Below are 22,655 nucleotides of genomic sequence, written 5' to 3'. Positions count from 1 at the left end.
CCTGCCCCTGCGACTGGCCGCCGGGCCTGCCCGTCTTCGGCTTCACAGCCAATCCTCGTCGCCCTGTAGACTACGCCCTCCATTCCTCTGGTCCTGGTTGTGCCGGCTTCCTCGGAGCCCCGCCCTTGCTCCCCAGCGATTGGTGGTCAGGGCTGCCCGTCTTCTGCTAGGGTTCCACTCTTCGTCTCCCTCCAGGCCCTCACCTCCCAGCACCTCGCACCCTGGAGGACCACCGGGGGACACCCATAGCCTCTCCCAGTAGCCCTGCCTCTACCCCTCAGTGATTGGCTGCAGGGGCTGCCAGTCCGCTTCAAGCCCACCAATCCCTGCTGTCTCCAGCGATAATTGGCTGACGTGCAGCCAACAGGGTGCGGTGTGGAAGCCTCCCGCGGCGCGGGTGGGGGTGTGCGAGGCGGGGCGGTGGCGGCGGCTGGAGGCGGCGGCGGTGGCGGCGGCGACGCGTCCCAGCCGGTGAGGGGGCACGGAGGGCGCGGGGCGGCGCAGGCTTCTGGGGGCCCGCGCCGCTCGGGCCCAGCTAGGGCGAGGCATGGGCCTGTCATGGGCCCTCGGGCGGGGGCGGGCGAGGCGAGCTTGACAGCGGCGTCGCAGGAGCAGGAAGAGGTTAAAGCCCCCCCACCCGTACACCCAGCGTCTGGGGCCCCCGCGGCCGGATCTGAGCCCCTCGCTGTCAGCCCACGCACACCTGACACCACGTCCCTTCCCTTCTCGTTGACCACCCCCCCATACACCTGAGACTGTCCACCTCGCCGACATCGCCCACACCCCCAGGGCCGTGCCCCCAGGCCCCGCACCGTTGGGTCTGCACCCCCACACACACCTGAGCCTGTGCCCCCACTGATACTCCCCCTCACACCTGACACCGCTCCCCAACTCATGGGCATCCCCCACATCACCTTGGACCATCCCTTTCTCCATGACACCCCCACACCCCAGGGCTGTGCTCCCCGCACTGTGCGTCTCCACAACTGGGCCTGCACCCCCCACACCTACACCTGAGCCTGTCACCCCCAAACTTACAGCCCCCCACTCACACCTAGGCCTGTTCCTATCCCCTCACTGACTTTGCTCACCTCTAGGTCTGCACCCCTCTCACTGCCCGTTCCCTTCAGTAATCTGGGTCAGTGCCCTCAGGTACTCCCCCACACCCACCTGCTGTGTGCCCCTAGCAGCCCCTGTGGTTCACACACCCCGAAGTCTGTGCGCCCACCCATACTTTCTTACACATGCACCTGTGTATGAGCCCCTCTAGTGCTCCAACTCCCCAGGTCCTCCAGCGTTCACCCAAGCCTTGGTGTCTTGGAATCACTGCACACACACACACACACACCCCACCACCCAAGAAAAGGCTGTCCAGATGTTATCTTTTCATTTATGACTATCTATAAAGTGATTTCCAGGCTTAGAATAATCTCATCAGCCAGACAAAACCAGAATTATCTCCATTTTACCAGCAGCAAACCCAAAGCTACTTGAATTGGGGAGGCAGAGCGCACCCCTCCCTGAACATTGCTGACCCTTCTCTGTGGACCTCCCTCACTTTGCCCATCTGTTGTGTTTATCTCTGGGGGGTTGGGAGGGGAGGCGACTCCCACCCTCCCTGCAGCTGTTCCTCAGCAGTCGTGACTTTGACTGGGTCCGGAAAGACTGAGCTGAAAGGGGCGGCTCCTGGTTGCTGCCTGAGCGCGTGTTCCCCCGAGCGGTGGGGGGGGGGGGGGCTGGATGAGGGCAGCGGCGCTGGAGTGGGGCTTCAACACCTGGGGTGCCACCTGCTGGCCGGCAGGGTCACCTGGGAGGGAGTTGCCGGGCCTCTGGCTCCAGCTCTTGGAGACTGAGGCCCATCCCTGACCTGCAAGAACTCCTGGGGCCCTTGAAGCCCAATAAACCAAGAGTAAGGAAACACTCTTCAGAGTGAGGCAAGCTAATGTTACAGCCGCTTAGAGCCAAGCAGCAAAACTGGAGCCTGGCATAGTGCTGCGATAATGATTTTTCCAGAACTTTTCAAGTTCCCAGGAGTGTGATTTGCAAGTGTGCAGCACAGAAGGAGGCCGGTGGCTTTGTTGTTGAAAAGCAGTAATGTGGTGCCGTTTCCTGTAAGGCTTGCATAGTGCCTCTTACCCCACCTCCTGTCTCTCCCTGTAAAGATGGTGCTGGAATGTTCCGGAGGGTCATGTCATCTCTTCAGCTTCTCCTGTGGAAACTGAAGCCACTGGGGTTCTCTGTCCAAATTCAAAAGGAGTCATTTAAAACTTGTGTGTGTGTGTGTATGTAGATGTACATATATATACATATACACATATTTATATCATATACACATTTTATCTATACATATGTACACACATTTATTTTACATATACATACGCAAATACATAAACTTTGACAAGGTAATTGATGTACATGGTAAAAAAAACACAAAAGGGGGGCCGGCCCCGTGGTGTAGTGGTTAAGCGCGCACGCTGCGCTGCTGGTGGCCTGGGTTTGGATCCCAGGCGCACACCGACACACCGCTTGTCAGGCCATGCTGTGGCGGCGTCCCATATAAAAGTGGAGGAAGATGGGCACAGGTGTTAGCCCAGGGCCGGTCTTCCTCAGCAAAAAGAAGAGGACTGGCATGGATGTTAGCTCAGTGCTGATCTTCACAAAAAAAAAAAAAAAACACACAAAAGAGCATACAGTAAAAACCAGGCAGGTCTCCTCCTGTCTGCACCCATACCCGTCTGGAGGCACCCATTTAATAATTTCTCCTGTTTCCTTCCAGAGATAGTCTATGGCTGGTGGGGGTGGGGTGTATCCCCCACCCCTTTTAAACCACTGGTAAATTTGCATTGAATTTTATCGAATGGGTCTGTTGATTTTATAACCAGTCCCTTACTGATGACTGTTTAAGTTGTTGCTCATATTTTCTTTTTAAACCAAGCTGCAATGAATAGGTAGAATCATGCATGAACAAAGATGCGGTGAACCTGTGCAGGGCTCCAGCAGTGCACAGATACTTCGAAACCTCCCTGTCTTCATGGAGTTTACATCCCATGTGGCGACTTCCTAGGAGTGGCTAGGCGAAGGGACTCATCCATTTCAATGGTTGATGTTCCTCCGAAGAGGTTGTGCTGTCATCCCTCTTCTCTCAGCTGTGAAGATGGAATGCTTGTTTCCTCCCCCAGCGGCCAGGATTATTATTATCAAGTGTTCTGGTCTCTGCAAGCTGATGGGTAAAAAACAGCCCAAGAGATCTTTTTGGACATCACTTCCGTGCTTCCTATCCATCTCTTAGGTGTTGTGGTTCGTGTAGTGGTGATTAAACATTAGATTTCTGTTTCTCTTCCACAATCAGACAAGTTCAATCCAGGAAATATTTGAGTCCCTCCTCTGCGAAGCTCTGAAGGAAACCTTGGGTTTGGGGGGCCTTGCAAGAGAGAGATGCAGGCATCACCCAGAGTCCCAGGAGGGGGGTTCTGAGATGTTGGCACATGGTACCTTGACAAGAACGATTGGCTGGAAGAATTATTTAGCTGTTGCTAATTTTTTTTTTCACTTGGATCCAGCAAAAGAACAAGGGTGTCTGATGAGATTGAGACAAATCAGATGTTAAATCTGTTTGGGAAGCTGTGTTGAGATTCTCCTGAGTTGTCTGAGATCCCTCACTGTGCCAGGTGGGAGGGCATCGTCAGCCTGAGGTCAGGCCTTTTCCACGTCATCCCATTTTTTGTTCTTCTCTTTTCTTTTGGCAGTTAGACGTTAGAGGAATACTGAGATGATCAGAACTGTTAGCTTGTTTGGGTTTTGCAAGCCAGCTCTTTTAAAAATGCATTGTATGTTTTATTTTAAATATGAAATACTTCTGAATAAAAAGTATATAGTATGCATGTGAAAAAAAAAGAAGGTAGAAAGAATAATAAAACTAACAGCCAGGTCAAGATGTAGAACATTGCCCCCGGTGGCCCCTCCCTGGTCACTCTGCTATTTTTAAAATATGCTTAACATTTGTTTTCTTCTCTGAGCACCTTTTGCTGTGGCTGAACACTTGGATTCCAGGGTCTCAACAAAGATCAGCAGAAGCCAGGTTTTCGGTTGAAGCTCTGCCAGCAGGGCAGCCGCCTGTAAGGTCCAGCGAAGGGAGCAGTGACCTCAGGACCATGGTCAGGTCACTCTCCGAGGGACAGGCCTGTACTGGGAGGTTTGGTCTCAGACTCCTGCTGTATTAGTGTCCTGGGGCTGCCGTAACAAATTATACCACAATCTGGGTGGCTAAGACAACAGAAATTTATCCTGTCGTAGTTGTGGAGGCGAGAAGGCCAAAGTCAAGGTTGGCAGATGGTGTAGACTAAATGTTTGTGTCCCCCTTAAAGTTCATATGTTGAAACTTACCCCCAGCGTCTTGGTAGTAGGAGGTGGGGCCTTTGGGAGGTGATTAGGTCATGAGGGTGGAGCCCTCATGAAAGGGATTTAACGCCCTTACAAAAGAGGCACAAGAGACTTCCCTTACCCCTTCCACCCTGTGAGGACACAGTGAGAACATGCCATCTGTGAACCAGGAGGAGAGCTCTCCCCAGACACCAAATCTGCTGGCGCCTTGATCTTGGACTTCCAGCCTCCAGAACTGTGAGAAATAAATGTCTGTTGTTTATAAGCCACCCAGTCTGTGGTATTCTGTTATAGCAGCCCAAACGGACTAAGACAGCAGGGTTGGTTCTTACTGGGGTCCTGAGGGGTAGTCCGTCCCAGGCCTGTCTCTGGGCTTCTGGTGGCTGCCGGCAACCCTTGGGGTTCCTTGGCTTGTGGCTGCATCGTCCTGATCTCTGCCTCTGTCTGCACTGGCCTTCTCCCTGTGTATGTGTCTTCTTATAAGGACACCCATCATTGGATTTAGGGCCCACCTGAAATCCAGGATGGTTTCATCTTGATATCCTTAACTCATTATATCTGCAAAGACTCTATTTCCAGATAAGGTCACCTTCTGAGGTTCTGGGTGGACATGAACTTTGGGGGACACCATTTAACCCCTACAGCTGGGAAGCCAGCATTTCTGTCAGGACGTTATTTGAGGAAGTGCTTGTCTAGCTGCCTTTGCTGTTTCGGACAAGATGAGGCCAGCAGGGTTGGAGCACATTTCCCAGCCCCTCCTGATGGCCCATGTGCATGGCCCCTATGGGCTTCCTGACTCACCTGCCTTCCTGCTGGAAGATGGAGGCGTCTGCTCAGAGTGAGCAAGGACCTGGACAAGTGGATGTGTACGTCTCAATTTTACTCTTTGCACCCCTTGGTGCATGCTTACCAGGCTAAAGCTTGGTGCTAGATTGTCATAGTTTTACAGAAGAGTGACCAACCTCTTCCTGGAAGTCCTGGCCAGGTGTGCAATGGCTTGTCAAGGAGCAAAAGTGTCACCCTGAGCAAATGGCACCCTGATCTCACCCTCGTCCCCAGGGCCAGTCTGTGACTTGGCTTCTCCCCTTCACGTACCTGAACCTCAGAGAACACAGGGTGCTCGTGACCCCAGAGAGCATCCTTCTGCTGTGATGGGAGACCCAGGGCGACTCCTGGGCCCGGTTCCTCTGAGATCCTTGAGGACCTCCTCCCCCAGTTCTGCCGGCTGCACCCCGTTTTAGGATTCACTTCACGGTTTGCTTTTCTAACTTCATTCATCTAAAGGACATTTTGTATCACTGCCTCAAAAAGAAACTTGTATTTAACTCTGAGGTTAGAGCTTCAAATGCGGGCATATGTGTTTGTGTGTGTACACATATATTCGTATGAAATATAAAATATCTAAGACATAAAGATATAGAATGAGGGGCCGACCCAGTGGCGTAGTGGTTAAGTTCGTGCGCTCCGCTTCGGCAGCCCAGGGTTCGCGGGTTCGGATCCCAGGTGCAGACCTACATGCCGCTCATCAAGCCGTGCTGTGGCGGCGTCCCATATATAAAGTAGAGGAAGATGGGCATAGGTGTTAACTTAGCGACAGTCTTCCTCAGCAAAAAGAGGAGGATCGGCAACAGATGTTAGCTCAGGGCTGATCTTCCTCACATACATACGCACACACGAAGATACAGAATGAGATGAAGATCTCCTCTCAAACCACAGCCTAGGACACAGGGTTCCTTCAGTCTGTTGATCGAGACCCAGATTCATGACATCAGTTTAGTTGGTTGTGATCAGCTTTAAGAAATTGAAGGGGGGTGGGGGGGCGCAGAGCACATTGTGTTTAAAAGGGCTATTGACTACTTGCTGAACCTTTTGTTTCTGTTAGGACACGCAGGCATGAGTGTGTTTGAGTGTAAGTGAGCCTGTGATGTAAAATATGTTTCCTAATGTAGGTTATAATCTAAAAGATTTCTTAAATAACTGGTCAGCTAATAAACATGAAAATTTTTTAAAAAGAAAATAATTCAGTACTGCTAGCAACAATGGAAGAAACAAGGTATAACAGAAACAAAAGAATGTTATGAAACCCTCTGTCCAGAGGGGCCAGTTGCCTCTGGTGCAGAGCTGGGGCCTGTGCCCTAGAGAGAGAGGGAGGGAGCAGGTGCTGCGGGCCGGGACTGAAGGAAGTCAGAGCCTCCTGCAGAACTGGAGCAGGCAGCTCTGGCACGGCGGATTGGGACTGCATGTGCCAGCTGAGGCCGCCCCGCCACACTCCAGGCCTCATCCTCGCCCACGTGGGCCATCGGTCACCATGTGACAGATGAGGAGCTCCAGACTCTTGAGAGGTGAAGTGACAACCAAGGAGCCCTTGTTCTTGGGCCCAACCTGGAGGGCTGGGTGCAGAGAAGTCCCAGCCAGGGTGTCCCCACATTGGTGGTGGAAGGGGCCTGGTGACCATCCTGAGCTTGGACACTGTGCAGGGCAGCGGGAGGCCCCAGTCAGTGAGGTGGGGGCCCTCCTGGGGTGGGGTGGGGTGCATGAATCCAGAATCCTGTGGCAATTGCGGGGTAAGGGGGCCAGTGGGGAGCATGGAGGGGGTCCCTGAGTGCGGTACTGAGGGGTCTGACCAGGGAAGGGCACTCCGGGGGCAGGGGGGTCAGGGGACACAGAGGATGGCCACACATTGGTGTGTCCTCTCTCTGTTATCAATGGATAGGTAAGTGGGGGGAGGAGAAATGCCGACTGCAGGGGAGTCTATATATCACAAGTCAGGCCCCTCCTGCCCTCAGCCCCTCACTCGACTATCAAGTCCCCATCACTGTTGACAGCACACAGTAAACACCTGGTCTACTTCTGGTCTTTACCTCCGGACAGTGTCCCACATGGTCCAGGTCGGTTCACCCATTAGTAACGGGCTGGGTGGCATTCTCTCGTGGGGGCTCAAGTCACATATTTCCTCTGTTCCCACCCCGCTGCATGGCTTCCCTTCAGACCTTCAGACCTTCACTGGGATTAGCAGCTGGCAGTGGCCTTACTGGCCCACAAGTCTGTGTGCACATGTTGGGGGCACAGCACACATCCCTAGGCATTTGTCAATTCACCCACAAAGTGGTGCCACCCTCAGTCTCCCTCCGTCTCATCGCACAGTTGCATTACTGCCCCGACACAGGCAAACACCCCCTCCCCAAAGGCCAGACCCGCCTTTCTCTGTTATGAGCGTGGTCAGCACCTGTCATATTTTTAATTTATTTTGTTTCCTTCTCGGTGACCTGGTTGTGTTTTTGCCTTTTTTTTGTCTTGGGTTGTTTGTTTTTTTCACTAATTTGAAAGAGCAAAGAGCTCTTTATTTCTTAGAGAAATTAGCCTTTGGCCCGAGGGACAAAATCTTGAAACACCCCCTCACACATTCCCCCAGGTCGAGAATCTCCTTCTGCTCTGCAATCCTGGGGAGCTGCCAGGAGGCGGCCCTGTTGGGAGCAGTGCACAGGCTGAGACTGCCTGCTCTGCTGGTTTCCCCCAGGTTCTCCCCTAAAAAGGGCTCTGTCTTAGTTTCCTGGGGCTGCTGTAACATCACCACAAACTGGGGGGCTTAAGACAACAGGGGATGCGCCGGGGATGGAGGTGATAAGCCTCCGTGAATCCCACAGACTGGTACCCCCAGCAACTGGCTTGAAAAGATTGCTAGGGCCTGGTTTCTCTGTTTGTGAGCAGTTTAGATTTATACAAAAATTGCGAAGGTGACACAGATTCCCCCATGCCCCACACACCCAGTTCCCCCCCCCATAACACCTGACGTTAGTATGTACGTTTGTCACAGCTAACAAGCAAATTCCAATACATTATTATTAACTAAAGCCCCTACATTATTCAGATCTCCTCAGTTTCCCCTAGTGTCCTTTTTCTGTCCCAGGATCCCACGTGACATTTAGTTACCGTGTCTCCGTAGGCTGCTCTGGGCTGAGATGGTTTCTTGGGCATTCTTGGTTTTGATGAGCTTAACAGTTTTGAGCAGAGCTGGGCAGGTGTTTTTTAGGATGCCCCCAGTTGGGATCTGTCTGGTGTTTTCCTCATGATTGGACTGGGGGGGCGGGTTTGGGGCGGAGGAGCACAGAGGGGAAGCGCCCTTCTCGTCACACCGTGTTCAGGGCACGTGCCATCCACGCGACTTCACTGTGATGTTGACCCTGATCACCTGGCTGAAGTGGCGTCTGTCGGGTGTCTCCACTGTAAAGTGACTCTCGTCCCCCCTTCCGTGCTGTACCCTTTGGAAAGAAGTCACTATTTACAGCCAACACCTAAGGGGTGGGGCTCACAATCCCCCTCCTCAAGGGCAGAGCATCTGCACAAATTATCTGAAATTCTTCTGCATGGGAAATACGTCTCTTCATTTACATCACTGTGGACTCGTGGATATTTCATACTTTGGATTATAATCCAATACTGCTGGATTGATTTTGTTGCTCAATTTGTTCCAGCTTTGGCCACTGGGAGCTCTTAGATTCTGCTCCCGTGTCCCACTGTCACACTCCAGCAGTTTTGGTTATCCTTGGCATCTCAGGGTGCTCCAGGCTCACCCTTATGTTTCCAGCTCCATCTTGGAAGCAGCCATTTCTCCCGGAGTCAGTAGTGGAGGGCAAGTGGAGCAGAATCCCACTCGTGCTTTTTAGGATGTTCCACACGGGCATTGATGCAGGGTGCCTGGGAGGACCCAGAGGGCAGGAGGGGCTTCCACAGCCTGGTCAGGGTGCATCTGCATCATTTGCATCATTTTACAGTGAAGTGTATTGATTTATTGGATAATTTTAAAGCGTGGGAACCAAGACCTCAAAGGACACTGATGCATGGAGACATCTTGGTGACACCTGTCCTTCATCCTTTTTTCCTTCTGGTCCCCTCACTGTGGTTTGCTGAGCTCTGCATGCGCTTCCACTGGGAGGATAAATGTAGGTTTCCAGAGAGGAGTCTTCAAGTATTAGGGCCCTTTGCTGTAAGCTTGGCTGCAAAGAGCAGGCAGCCATGTGGTAGGAAAAAGATTAATTTTCTAAAAGTATTTCCATGGACTGAAACTCAGGTCCAAGCTGACATAAGCCTGATGGGCCTTTGGCTCCAGGTAGGCGAGGCCCTCCAGCCTCCATGCCCCACAGCCCACCACACCCCTGCCTCCTGCTATGTGACCTCGCTGGGGTGGTTTAACCTCTCTGAGCCTGTCTTCCCAGTTGGTACTAGGGTTAAAAAAAACAGACAACTCATAGGCCTGTTTATGACAATCAAATAAAAGAGCCAGTGAGAAAGGCTTTTGTAAATGATTAAGCCGTCAGCGCTGGGGACTGTGGCATCTGGATGCCAGTGCAGGTGTCCTTCCCCTGCAGGGAGACAGGAGCCAGGTTAGGAAGAGCACATTTGCTTGGGCAGTTCTGGCTTCAGGTGACTCTGGGATGAGTCATAGGCCCTAGGCGGGTGGGGGAGGCCCCCTTCTCACCTGGTCTCAGCACCCACTCTCAATCCCCAGGACCCAGTCTCCCGCCGTCCTGAGCAGGCCTGGAATGGGTAATGGTGTGAAGGAAGGTGCGGTGCGTTTGCATGAGGATGCCGAGGCTGTCCTGTCCTCACCCATCTCTTCAAAGGCAAGTACCTGGCCTCCCTGATGGGCGTTCTCACAGGGTCCCTCTTCTATGCTCCTGCACCTGTTATAAATCACCCCCCACACACTGAGGTGGGAGCTGTGTCGGTGTGCCAAGGGGCGGGATGACAGGCCAGCCGCCTCCTATTCCATTTAGAGCCCCATTTGTGATGTGGATCCAGCTGGCCCAACCACTTGGCAAGAAGCCAAAACCTCACCCAAAAGTGGGATGTCAAAAGTGTCCTTGAGCCCCTTTTCTCACTCAGATTTGCAAATACAAAAGAATTAGCCAAAGGTGGGGCCTGCCCTGGGGGAGGGTGCTCCAAAGTTCATCTCTGATTGCACCCTTCGATTGGATGTATATTCCCTCTTTTTTTTTTTTTTTTTTAAAGATTTTATTTATTCAGTTTTTTCCCCCCAAAGCCCCAGTAGATAGTTGTATGTCATAGGTTCACATCCTTCTAGTTGCCGTACGTGGGACCCGGCCTCACGTTGGACGGAGAAGCGGTGCCTCGGGGCGCTCCCGGGATCCGAACCCGGGCCGCCAGCATCAGAGCGCGCACACTTAACCGCCAAGCCACGGAGCCGGCCCTATATTCCCTCTTAAAGAAATCAGATCAGCCCTGTCCGTGTTCACCATAGAAGCAGGTAGAAGTTCCCCTGGCTAACTGGAACACAGACTGACCCAGCCTCACGCAGAAACGTGTCCCCATCCAGGCTGGGGCTGCGGCGCCCAAGGGCAGTTCTCAAAGTCCACGGGGTCAAAGGCTGAAGCGTCATCCTTGGGCCTTCTAACCTTTCCCTGAATTCCAGGGGAAGTGCCAGGTGCCCTGCGAAGTGCCAGGTGGGCCAGAGGACTGGTTCGCTGGGCTAGTGGGTGCGGCCACCGTCACCACACTGGGGGGGACGGGTGCCAAGCCCCAGATCAGGCACGTCCATCCCTCACAGTCTAGTGAACTTCCCAGCTGAGCATGAGGGAGACGCATCCCCCCTCCGCTGGCCAGCTGCATGGATCCTGCCAAGTGGACGAGCCCAGCAAAAGGCCCCGGTGCCCGCCGTGTGCAGGGACACACACAGCGCGAGTTTTCCTCTGTACTGGCCGGCACAACACACGTCGGCCTTCGTCCACTTGGCCAGCCTGACTTTGGGCGCTCACTCTGTCAAGTCCCGTTTCTCTGGTTGAGAAGCCAAGCATCTTGTTGTGTTCACGGCCAGTGCGGATCCCATCTGTGACTCGCCTGCACTCACTCTACCGGGCTGTCTGCCTCATTCTCCATCTGCAGGGTCTCTCTATATAGTGGGTATGGAGACTTTGACCCCTCGGCGATGCCTGTGCCTAGCTCTTTAAAGGACACACTGGCCGTGGTCATTTAAGAATCATTGGAAGCATCAGCTGAATGCAGCAGCCGCCTCTGCTGAGCCCGTGAAGTGGGATCACAGCACGTCCCTGGAGTGCCACCTCGCAAGTTAGTGGTCAAGGACATGTGTGTCCCAATGTGTCTTGTGATTGTAAGAACCGCAGATTGCACAGGAAGTACCCTGGTGAAGGAGATGGAAGGGACACATCAGCTCCACCTCCAGTGCTGACAGGGCACGTGGAGGGACAGTCTGTGGGGTATTCCCTCTGCTCATAGCGGCCCACGAGGGCAGCGGTCGCTGCGTTGATTCACAAAGAGGAAATTGAGGCAGGGGGCCCGTCGGGCCTTGGAGTGGTGCCAGGAACACCACTGAGCATTCCAGCGTCTAACGTCCACACCCCTCAAAGCCAATGGGACCAGACGTCCAGAATCTTGCTGCGTGACTGAGAAAAGGCAGGGGTCCCCAAAGGTGGGACTCCGTGAAGCAAGAAGATGGAAGCCTGTGGTGAAGCTCGGGTTCAGAAACTTGGAAGGGAAACGCTGCAATGGAATTTGTTCTTTGACGGGAGAGTGAGCTGGGCTGGTGGAGGGGGCACAGGGACATTAGGGAAAGGAGCCAGCGCCCTGCAGGGGCGGGGCCTGGTTGCAGGGCACACGGCCCCTGGAGCACCCGAGACCCTCAGGAGAGGATCTGGGAGCCAGACCCAGGCCAGAGATGGCACCTTAGCATGTCCAAGTTGAGGAACGGGGGACTAGAGAGGCCATGCAGTCACTGGTGAGTCGGGCAGAGCCTGGACTCAGGCCAGGTGTGTGGACAGACTCAGGGCCCAACCCTTCAGCCCTGACCCACTGAACTGAACACACTCGGGGGAGGCCTGCCGACACCCACTCAGACGCAGGCTGCCAGCTGTACCCCTCAAATGCCCTACAGCCCCTCCTGGTCCCAGCCTCCACCTCTCCATCCTGGGTTCCTGCAAGAGCCACCTCGTCTGGTTACAGTTAAAATGGCCTGTCCACCTTCCATGTTTTTCCACGTCTCTTTGGGCAAAGACCAGCCTCCTCGTGGGGCCCCCAGGCTCTGTGTCTAGCCTCCACCCACCTTTCATCTATTTTCTCTTCCCTGTGCCCGTCCCTTTCCCTGGGTCAGCCACCCTGCCCTCCTTGTGGTCCCCCAGGGCCCCCTGCTCCTTCTCACTGAGGCCTGAGTGTTCTGTTCCTCCCCCTCAAATACTGTCACACATACCCCAGTTACCCACACCTAATCCTTCAGCCTCAGCCCCTCCCCCACCCACCCCCCTGCCCCTGTGTCTCCCAGAATCCTGAGCCCCCTCCTCACATCCCCTGCTGGGTTGGTGACTGTGTGCATATTTGTCTTAAGATTTAGTTCACGTCTGGCTCTCCCTGTGGACTGGCAGCCCCATGGGGGTGGTGGGGCTCATACCTACCCCCACCACACACTGTGTGTCCCCAGGGCTCCTCAGGGTGCCTGGTGTGCGTCAGACTTCACGGATTTCTGGGATTATTGAATGACCTGCCCCTCGCCATCCTTGCTCATTTCGGAGCCAGGAAGATGGATGTGCCTCCAGTCCAGAACATTCCAGAGTGCTCCCCGCAGTTGCTCATTGAGAGTTTTGTGGCAAGCCCACTGGGGGAATGGACATTCCAACTCGATGAGCAGGTGGCTTCCTTAAGGCTCAGATGGACCTGCAGGAGAAGGAGGGCTGTGCAAGCAGGGGTTCGGGGAGCCTGGAGAAGTCGGGAGAAAGCGCTGGCCCTGAGCCCGAGGCTGGTGGAGGGAGCACTCAATGTGGGTCAGCCACCAGCACCATCACGGCCACCCTCGCCTTGCCTGGATAAAGAGCCACAGTCCGACCCCTGAAGTCCTGACAGAAAATGCTGCCACAGAGTCAGGGTCTGCTTGCCTGACACCCCTGCCCGGTCCCCAGACTATAAGGGCCCTCGTGACTGCTCTGAAAGGCTGCAGTGCAGGAGTCCGGCACACACGGGTAGTGGGCAGAACCAAAGTTTGCACGTGGGATGGGTCAGGTGACTCTTCTGTTTGGGGTCAGTCCTATTATGGGACTGAGAACTCGGAACCTCATGGGACGGCCCAGACAGCGCGTCACCTCTCATGGGGATGGTCCTTGTTGCCCGGGAGATTTTCACTGTGTCCTTTGCAGCCACTGGACTCACCACAGCTTGCCTCGTGCCCCATGGCGCCCAGGGCCCGGCCAAGGCCACACTGCTCTGGCCACTGCATCTCAAGGCCCTGGACCAGGGGTGGGAGGAAGGCAGCCCCCAGGCACTAACATAGTTTCTAAATGGATTTTATTTTATTTTTTTATTTTACTTTTTTGTGTGTGCGAGAAAGATTTGCTCCTCCCAGGTACTGGGTACTGTCACCAGCAGAGCAGACCCCTCCCCTCCCTCACTGACCTCACATGTTTGGGGGTTTTCTTGCAGAGCGATCACAGGCAAGTTCTCAGCTCCCTCCTGTCCGGGGCCCTGGCCGGCGCTCTCGCCAAGACAGCGGTAGCTCCCTTGGACCGAACCAAAATCATCTTCCAAGGTAAATGCTGTCTGTCATCCGTCCTGTGCAATAGAGACGCCGCCAGGCAGTCACTCTCCTCCTCCACAGCCCCCCAAACTGCACTGCAAATTGGCTTTAAAAACGTCTCTTTAAAATCCACTTGGGGTGCCGGCCCCGTGGCGTAGCGGTTAAGTGCGTGCGCTCTGCTGTTTGCAGCCCAGGTTCAGATCCTGGGCGCGCACCGAGGCACCGCTTGTCAGGCCACACTGTGGCAGAGTCGCATATAAAGTGGAGGAAGATAGACACAGATGTTAGCCCAGGGCCAATCTTCCTCAGCAAAAAGAGGAGGATTGGCACGGATGTTAGCTCAAAGCTGATCTTCCTCACCAAAAAATAAATTAATTAATTAATTAATTAAAAAAAAAAAGGGCCGGCCTCGTGGCTTAGTGGTTGAGTGCACGCTCCGCTGTTGGTGGCCCAGTTTCGGATCCCAGGCGCGCACCGACGCACTGCTTCTCCGGCCATGCTGAGGCTGCGTCCCACATACAGCAACTAGAAGGATGTGCAGCTATGACATACAACTATCTACTGGGGCTTTGGGGGGAAAATAAATAAATAAATAAAATTATTAAAAAAAAAAGAAAAAATATCAGCCTCCTCCCTGAGGAATGAGCTGAGGTGGGAGAGGGCAGGCCCATGCCTGAGCAGGCGTCTCCCCGTGTCACCTGGAGCTAATGCCTAGTGCATCGCCCTGCAGGGAGCTGTGCTAATCCTGAAGGCTGTAGGTGTGCACACATTTCCATGCAGATGAGAGTGCAGGGGTGTCCGGGAACACAGCAGACACGTGGGAGTGAGCAGGGGGAGGCTGCAAGACCACCACCCTTCATGGCCTGTATGCTGGGTCCTTGTGGCCACCATGGCTCCAGGCCCTGGTGGCAGAGCACACCATGGAGCAGTGGAGCGAGCCGGGCCACCACGGAGGGTGGGAGAGGCGGGTTAGGGGCGCCTGCACCAGGGCTTCCAGAAGAGAGGGCAGACCCCAGACCCAGGAGGCCCCTGGACCTTGTCCTGAGGGAGCTGGAGCCCCTTGGCTGATCCCCATGTCGCTGGCAGCTGGGACACCTTCCCCAAAGGAGTTTGGTTACACTGGAGTCCAGCAGGGGTGCGGCTGCTAAGTGTCAACCCCCTAGAGGTACGTCCTCCCACAGGGTCCTGCGGAGACTCTTGCTGTCCTGGGGGGGTCAGGTGGCAGCTCAGCTCCCCTTCCTGGGGACAAGTTGGTGTGCAGAGAGGCCCGGGGCATGGGGTGGGGGCATGCTCCAGGGCTGCTCTCACTCTGCATGCTCAGACCAGACCCCCACTGTGGGGGTCAGGCAGACTGGGGGTCCCGTCCTTCACAGCTAACGGTCTCTGTTGTACTTATGTTTTTTTCCAGTGTCTTCGAAAAGATTTTCTGCCAAGGTGAGCCACTAGGTCACCATCTGCCCTGCTGGGCTGGCAGGAGGTGGTGGAGGAGGGGGTGGGGGTGGGGAGGTGCTTTCAACGTGCTTTTCCCCATTAGTTGGCACCCCCCAGGCCAGTTCCCAGGCTGCTGGGTGACAGAGCCTCCCCCCTAGGCCTGGGGCTGGGACCACCTGTCTCCACACCCTGAGGTCTGCCTGGACTTGGCCCACCCTGGGAATTGACGGGCCACCCTGTATCCCTGGGGCAGGGACTTGACGTTCTAAACCCACGTTTTCATATTTGGTATATTTTTAAACACAGAGCAGGCCGTTAGCTTCTTAATAAAGGAAAAGATAAAGAGTGTTTTTAAAAGCTAGACTGGCCAGACATCAACAAAACCCCCTCCGTGCAGGCTCTGAGCCTGCTTTGTACCTGGTTTCCCGTGCTCACTTTTCAATTCCCAGGGTCGGGGGACTGGTGGGGGGGGGGGTCCCAGTGAGGGGCCCAGAGAATGGGGGCGCGGTAAAGCGCGGTGGGATCGACAGTGTCGCCCCAGGTTCAGGGCTGGGCAACATAGGGCAGGTGTTCCCAAGCAGGGGGGAGGGGGTGGGCAGTGGGCGTTGACCTTGCCCCTCTCCCGCCCTCCCCCAGGAGGCCTTCCGACTCCTCTACTTCACCTACCTCAACGAGGGCTTCCTGAGCCTGTGGCGCGGGAACTCGGCCACCATGGTGCGCGTGGTGCCCTACGCCGCCATCCAGTTCAGCGCGCACGAGGAGTACAAGCGGGTCCTGGGCCGCTACTACGGCTTCCGCGGAGAGTGAGGCCCCGCCAGCCCCTGCCCGGCCCCCTCCTCTCGCCTCCCCACCCCGCTCCCCCATCTCCCTCGTATCACCCTGTTCTCCGTTCAGCGCCCGCTCACCATGTCAGCCCCTAAGTCCCAGGAGGGCCTGTGATCCCGACTGTGCCCCAGAGCCAGTAGGGAAGGTCCGCATCATTCATTCGTTCATACAAGCCGGGGAAAGAAAAGGCAGCCATGGGCATCCCAAAATGACCTCTACCCAAGACACCCCATCAGCTTGGGCCGCGGGAAGCCAGCCGAACCTGTCCTCCATCCTCCGCCCCGCTGTGGCTGAGGCCTGTGGGCACCGTGGGTCTCGGGGGTCTCACTTTCTCCCTCGCTTTCAGAGCCCTGCCCCCTTGGCCCCGCCTCCTCGCCGGCGCTCTGGCTGGAACAACGGCGGCTTCGCTGACCTACCCCCTGGACCTGGTCAGAGCGCGGATGGCGGTGACCCCAAAGGAAATGTGAGTCCCACCGCGGTGACTTTCGCCAGCAACAGAGGCTCTGTGTCTAGTGGGGCTCGCAGATCGGATCCCCGCACTGGGCCCCTGAGCTTTGGGTCTGGGCCTCGGCATCCAGCGCAAAGGAAGCTGGAGGCTCAACACTTCCCCCAATGTGGACCCTGCCTGGCACCAGACGACCCGCTGGGCCAGGCGTGCGGTTCCGTAACTGTTGCCGAAAGGCACCACTTTGCCCCCCTTATCTGCGGGGGAGACCTGCCAAGACCCCCCCAGGGATGCCTGAAATTGCAGATAGCACCCAACCCTGTATATACTGTTTTTTCCTATACATACTTATGATAAAGTTTAATTTATAAATTAGGCACAGTAAGAGTAATAACAATAATAAAATAGAACAGTTATAACAATATACCTTAATAAAAGTTATCGTAGATCTTAGCACCCTCAGCATACGATTTTTTGAGAGCTTTCACCTTTTCACTTAAGCACTTGGCAGCTTCTCTTTGGCGTATCCAAATTGCCAGCATCACTACTTTTGCGCTTTGGGGCCATTATTAAGTAAAATAAGGGTTAGTTGAACACAAGCCCTGCAAAACGAGACAGCCAATCTGATGACCGAGACAGCTGCTGAGTGACTCGGGGTGGGTGGCGGATACAGCGTGGACACACTGGACGAAGGAATGATTCACACCCCAGGCAGGATGGCGCGGGTAACTGAAACCTTGGAAAGCAAAACCGTGGATAAGGGGGGACCACTGTAATTGGCTCTCTTAGCCTGGGGGTCAGTTTCTGCTTCCATTAAACCAAGAGTCTGTTTTGAGCTGGGGACAGAGGCGTTAAAAATTCTTCCGAGTAAAAGCCTCAGGATGAGCCCAACAGAGTGACCCCAGTGGTGAAAGTGGAGTTTGGCCTTAGGTGCACACTTCCTCTCAAAGGCCAAAGCTTTTGCTCCACGGTTCGGTCAACATCTAGCGCCAGCCCCGCTGACTGGGAGGAGCCCAGAATTACTGGGTGGGGGCCAGGGGCCCCTCCCTGTACCAGAAGGAAGGCAGCCCACCCTCCACTCACTCTCTCCTCGAAGGTACAGCAACATCTTTCACGTCTTCATCCGCATCTCCCGAGAAGAGGGGCTGACGACCCTCTACCACGGATTCACGCCCACCGTGCTGGGGGTCATTCCCTACGCCGGGCTGAGCTTCTTCACCTATGAGACACTCAAGAACCTGCACCGAGGTAAGGAGCTGGAGCCTGGGCCACATCACCAGGGTCACACAGACCTGGAGGCGGGGCATAAAGACCCCCTTGGGAAGGGCAGGCTGAGAGCCCAGGGCCCCAGTCAGGAGGAGAGGAACCTGGACTCATGAGCTTCAGTGCCTCACTTGAAGAGCAGCCGTGTGAAGCCCAGTGTGTCACCCCGAGCACTGGCGGCCACTTGTGCACGACATGCACAAAGCATAGGGATAAAACCTAGCTGGAGGGGCGTGCCCTCTGGCGCTTGGGTTATTTTGGGAAACTCTGAAAGTACAGAAACGTGCAGAGAACGGCATAACCCCTCCCAGACCTGCCGCCTGGTATGAACAGGCGTTAACATTCTGCCTCCTTTGCTCCAAGATGTTTTTTGTTAAAGAAAACGTTCCAGATAAAGCTGAGGTCCCCTGTGCCCCCCCCACCCCAGGCCTCATTGGAAGCACAGGCTGCGCCTCACTGTGGCTGAAGACACTTCTAGTGCATTTATATGTGGGGACGAAACCTTGCACTGCTTCCTGGGCATGAAAAGGAACTGAGTGGAGTCACCTCGCACTTCTCACAGCCTGGCTCTGCCTCAGCCTGTTTTGAGTCCATGCTGCCTGCACCCCGGGTTCTGGCCCATCCTTTGAGTGTAGAGTGGGCCCCCCCCTGTTGGGGGGCCTTCGCTGCTCCCAGGTATTCTGTGATCAGCTGACACTCGGGGCGGCTCTCATGAGAGCCCGTCTGGGGTTTTACTCTCCCTGCTAGCGGCTCCTGTTCCGGGCCAGCGGCTCCTTAATGTTTGCAAGCTCCAGTTTTTAATTCCTAGATTTATTTATTTATTTATTTTTGTGTGAGGAGATCAGCCCTGTGCTAACATCTGCCAATCCTCCTCTTTTTTCTTGAGGAAGACTGGCCCTGGGCTAACATCTGTGTCCATCTTCCTCAACTTTATATGGGATGCCACCACAGCATGGCTTGCCAAGCAGTGCGTCGGTGCACGCCCAGGATCCAACCCGGGGAACCCTGGGCCACCGCAGCGGAGCGCGAGCACTTAACCGCTTGTGCCACCGGGCCGACCCCTAATTCCTAGATTTAAATTACAACAGTTTTAGAGAACCCCTGTTGATGGGTTGCTGCCCCTCCTCTGTCCCGCCCACATGTCCTTGGTCCCTTTTGGACCCACAAGGCAGCGCCAGCGTTCACAGTTCTGTGGAGGGCACCCGCCTGGCAGGCTGGCGGTGAGGGTCGCAGACGCCGGTGACGTTTCTTTCTTTACGAGACAGAAAACAGGAGTGAGTAGATGGAACCCTCTGCCATGGTACCCAGACTCTGTCTGGGTCTTAGGACTTGGTTATGTAATTCTTTGTGCTTTTCTGACTTTTAAAAAACTCATTGTTCAAATTTGATTTAAAAGGAGGGACAGGAGGTGAGGAAGGGTGAGAGGGCCCAGGCCAGCCGGCCGGGTCCTGAGACCCCGGGGTGACATGGCGCAGGCGAGTGTCAGTGCAGCCCCCTCACGTTGCCCTCACAGCGCGCCCTCCCTTGCCCTGCAGAGTACAGCGGCCGCAGGCAGCCCTACCCCTTTGAGCGCATGATCTTCGGCGCCTGTGCTGGCCTCATCGGGCAGTCGGCCTCGTACCCGCTGGACGTGGTGCGGCGGCGCATGCAGACGGCCGGTGTCACGGGCCACCCGCGCGCCTCCATTGCGCGCACCATGTGCACCATCGTGCGGGAGGAGGGCGCCGTGCGCGGCCTTTACAAGGGCCTGAGCATGAACTGGCTCAAGGGGCCCATCGCCGTGGGCATCAGCTTCACCACCTTCGACCTCATGCAGATCCTGCTGCAGCGCCTGCAGAGCTAGGGCCCTGCGGTCAGCGCTCTCGGGACAGGGAGCTGGGCTTCAGTGCGCGGTGGACCGCTGACCCCTTCTATTTCTGAGCCTATGGAGCAAGGGTGTGCTTGGTTCTACACCTGGGAGCCGTGTTGGAGCGCCTTGTGGAACAAGCAGATAGGCCAGGGGGGCTTGGGCTCAGCGCCTACAGGTGCAAAAGGAAAGCACCCTGCCCTGGAAGTGCAGTGTTGGGATGGGTGGGCCAGGGCCTCCTGCGCTCTCCTCTTCCCTCCTTCCCAGGGCTGGCGCTGCCTCCTGGAGGTGGGGTCCTAAACGCCCTGAGTGGGGAGTGGCTAGCGCCTCCTCCTGGCATTCTGTGTCCTTAGACATGCTCCTGGTTCTAGTGACTCGGTCCCCGCTGGGCCCAGAGCCAGACGCCTGCCCCCTGTTGTTCTGAGACTGTGCCCAGGGGAGGGAGGAGCCGAGAGTGCGGGACAGGCCTGGCTCAGGCCCTGGGCCCTGTCCGAGATGGGACCAGCCTCCTGCTCAACTGTGGCTATAAATGCAGGCTCCTGCCCTGCCCCATCCCACCCTGCCTGTCTGCCTTCGCCATGACTTCCCAGGTGACACGACTCCTCTGTCCCCAGAGCCTCCTGTTCGTTCAGGAACAGCCTTCTCCCCAGAGTGTTATCCTGATCCTAGCCCTGGGATTAGGTCTTCCCCTTTGTTGCCTGCCCACCTTCTTTGTAATGTTCCCAGAAGGTTCACGCCTCCTTCCAGGCAGGAGGGTTGGAGGAATCGCCATGGGTTTGGGTCTGAGCCCCAACTGGGGCATCTACTGAAAACTGGGTGCCCAGGTGGCCTCCTTGGGCCGGGAAGTTCCCGCCCCACAGTCCTGACCTCTGCCCGTAGGCATGGTGGCTCCTAGGGGACCCGTGGCATCTGGCACATCACTGGCTCCCTACCTGAGCGGGCGCTTGGCAGAATCACAGGGCAGTTTCAGGCTCGGTGTTGTCTGATTTCCATGAACAGAGCACGTGGAGGTGGCTGGCAGCCTTGATCCTCCCAAAGGGGGAGCCCCTGAGAGAGTGTACAGCTTGGGGACTGGAAGCTCAAGAGGAGTCGGGGTGCCCCAGGGCAACCCCAGGGAGCTCTGCTCACAGAGAAGTCCCTGGGCCCGCCAGTGTCACCAGGACTCGGAAATGCCTGGTTCCTAATGACGTTTGGAGTTTCTTGATTTTTTTTGTTTTGTTTTTCAATTTGGCTGACACTGGGTCTATTCACAGCTCTGACTCATCCTGTCTGGTTCCAGGACAAGGGGGACCAGGGGTCAGGTTTCACAGGGCTCAGCAGCCAGGGTGTGTAAAAGGATCTGTTAGGGTGTATTTGCCCCATGACTATTTCAATCAAAACTTGTGTTTCTTCCCTTCATTGTGTCTTGTTTCTGTTCTTCTTGCCTTGGACCCATGGGGGTGAAGACCCCTCTTTCTGCCGTTCCTTGCCCGTGTCCACCGGCCAGCCCTAATCTCATCCCCAAACTCATCTTTGGGCCCAGGCAGCCTGTGATGGCTGTCCTGTTGGGTGAGCATCCCACCCCGTCACCCAGCCTTGCCCAGCACCCAAGCTTGGCAGGAGAGGCAGGGTGGCCCCCACAGAGAGACAGGATAGGGACCCAAGGGCGCCCGGATGAGAGAGAGCAGCAGGGACTGGGGGTCCACCCCAGGCCGCTGAGACCAGATGGATTGTTGGGCAGCGCCCTCCTTTGAACCACAGGCTGGGCAGGAGAGGGAGGGTCCCCAGGGCCTGCTGGCCCCAGTGTGCCTCCCCGAGGTGGCTCCGGGCCAAGTAGGCCCATACTCGGCCGGGCTGGTGTGCTCTGCCGTTACCCCCCTCCCCAGTGGTTGCCTGTCCTGGTCTGGAGTTACATTTGATGTCATGAAGACACTTTGTTTATATATAATGTTTATATATTTTAAAGATTTGTGCCAAGAGAGTATATTTAATAAAAATTAAAGTGACTTTTTCTCCTGCCCATGTCTCTTCTTCGGCTCTGACACCCACGCCCCATGAACCAAAAACAGGGTTGAAGTTACTTTGACAGATTTTTGAATAAACATTTTTTTAAAATGTACCTGCTGTTTGAATTGCTGATACATAAAATGATTTTCTAGAAAACACAAACTGCACAGAAGGGTTTTCACAGTGAAAGCTACATCAGCCTCCCAACGCCCTCTGCTGAGGCGTCTCCCATTACCAGTTTCTCTGGTGTCCTTCCAGAGAGATCCTGCGCGTACACACTTGTCCCTTTTGGGAATGTGTGCGGTGACCCACGGCGTCAGTTGGGATGGGCTGCGTCCTGCCTCACCGCGTGCCGCCCCAGAGTCCCGTGGTTTCTCTCTCCTGCGCCCTCTGTCTGTCGCCTGCTGAGGGCTCTCCTCCACCACTGGCTGAGGCTTTGGGCACCAGTATCGCCGTCTGCAGGGGTGGGAGGGTGAGGCCACCAGACGGCTCACAGCCACCTTTGAGACTCGCCTCACCTGCAGCGCGCTGCCCAGGGAGGAGAAGGGGCGACTAGGTGAGCTGGTGTGCCTCCGAGTGCACGTGTGTGGTGATGAGCAGGGCGAGGATGTTCCGCCTCGTGGCGCCCGAGCTGCTCTGCATGGTGCTTTCATCCTGCCGTACTTCTTGTGTGTCGGTCCCTGTTGGTGCGGGTCTGTCTCATTGTTTAGTGGCAGTTTCATACTCCTTCGGGGGCAGCCCGTGACTAGATCCACCCGTCCCTTATTGTGCGCAGCTAGGTTGTTAGGGAGCTGTTGCCAGGACAACGTGCCAGTGGCTCCTGGGAGCTGCTGAGCGTGCCCCCCACATCCATCCTGATGTCTGGTCAGTCCCACCTCTTGAATCAGCTCCTGAGCCTGGGGGATGGAGGTCAACCGCTCCCCACTCCCCCCCAGCACTGTGGCATC

General features: G+C 55.6%; 1 protein-coding gene across 1 annotated transcript; it reads left to right on the top strand.

The window, feature by feature from the left end:
- The first annotated feature begins 417 nt into the window (after positions 1 to 417).
- On the top strand, positions 418 to 21,783 carry SLC25A42 (solute carrier family 25 member 42). Its single transcript, XM_004422925.3, has 8 exons — positions 418 to 471; positions 9,887 to 10,001; positions 13,819 to 13,924; positions 15,321 to 15,346; positions 15,980 to 16,146; positions 16,515 to 16,631; positions 17,710 to 17,861; positions 19,412 to 21,783. Exons 2-8 carry the CDS (start codon positions 9,921 to 9,923, stop codon positions 19,717 to 19,719), a joined length of 957 nt encoding a protein of 318 aa, XP_004422982.1. The 5' UTR covers positions 418 to 471; positions 9,887 to 9,920; the 3' UTR covers positions 19,720 to 21,783.
- The last annotated feature ends 872 nt before the right edge of the window (positions 21,784 to 22,655 follow it).

The sequence above is a fragment of the Ceratotherium simum genome, chromosome 18 (genome assembly GCF_057802395.1).
Source record: "Ceratotherium simum simum isolate JZ-2026a chromosome 18, ASM5780239v1, whole genome shotgun sequence".
NCBI lineage: Eukaryota > Metazoa > Chordata > Mammalia > Perissodactyla > Rhinocerotidae > Ceratotherium > Ceratotherium simum.
Note: the sequence above shows the minus strand (reverse complement) of the source record. Positions and strands in the feature narration are given on the sequence as shown.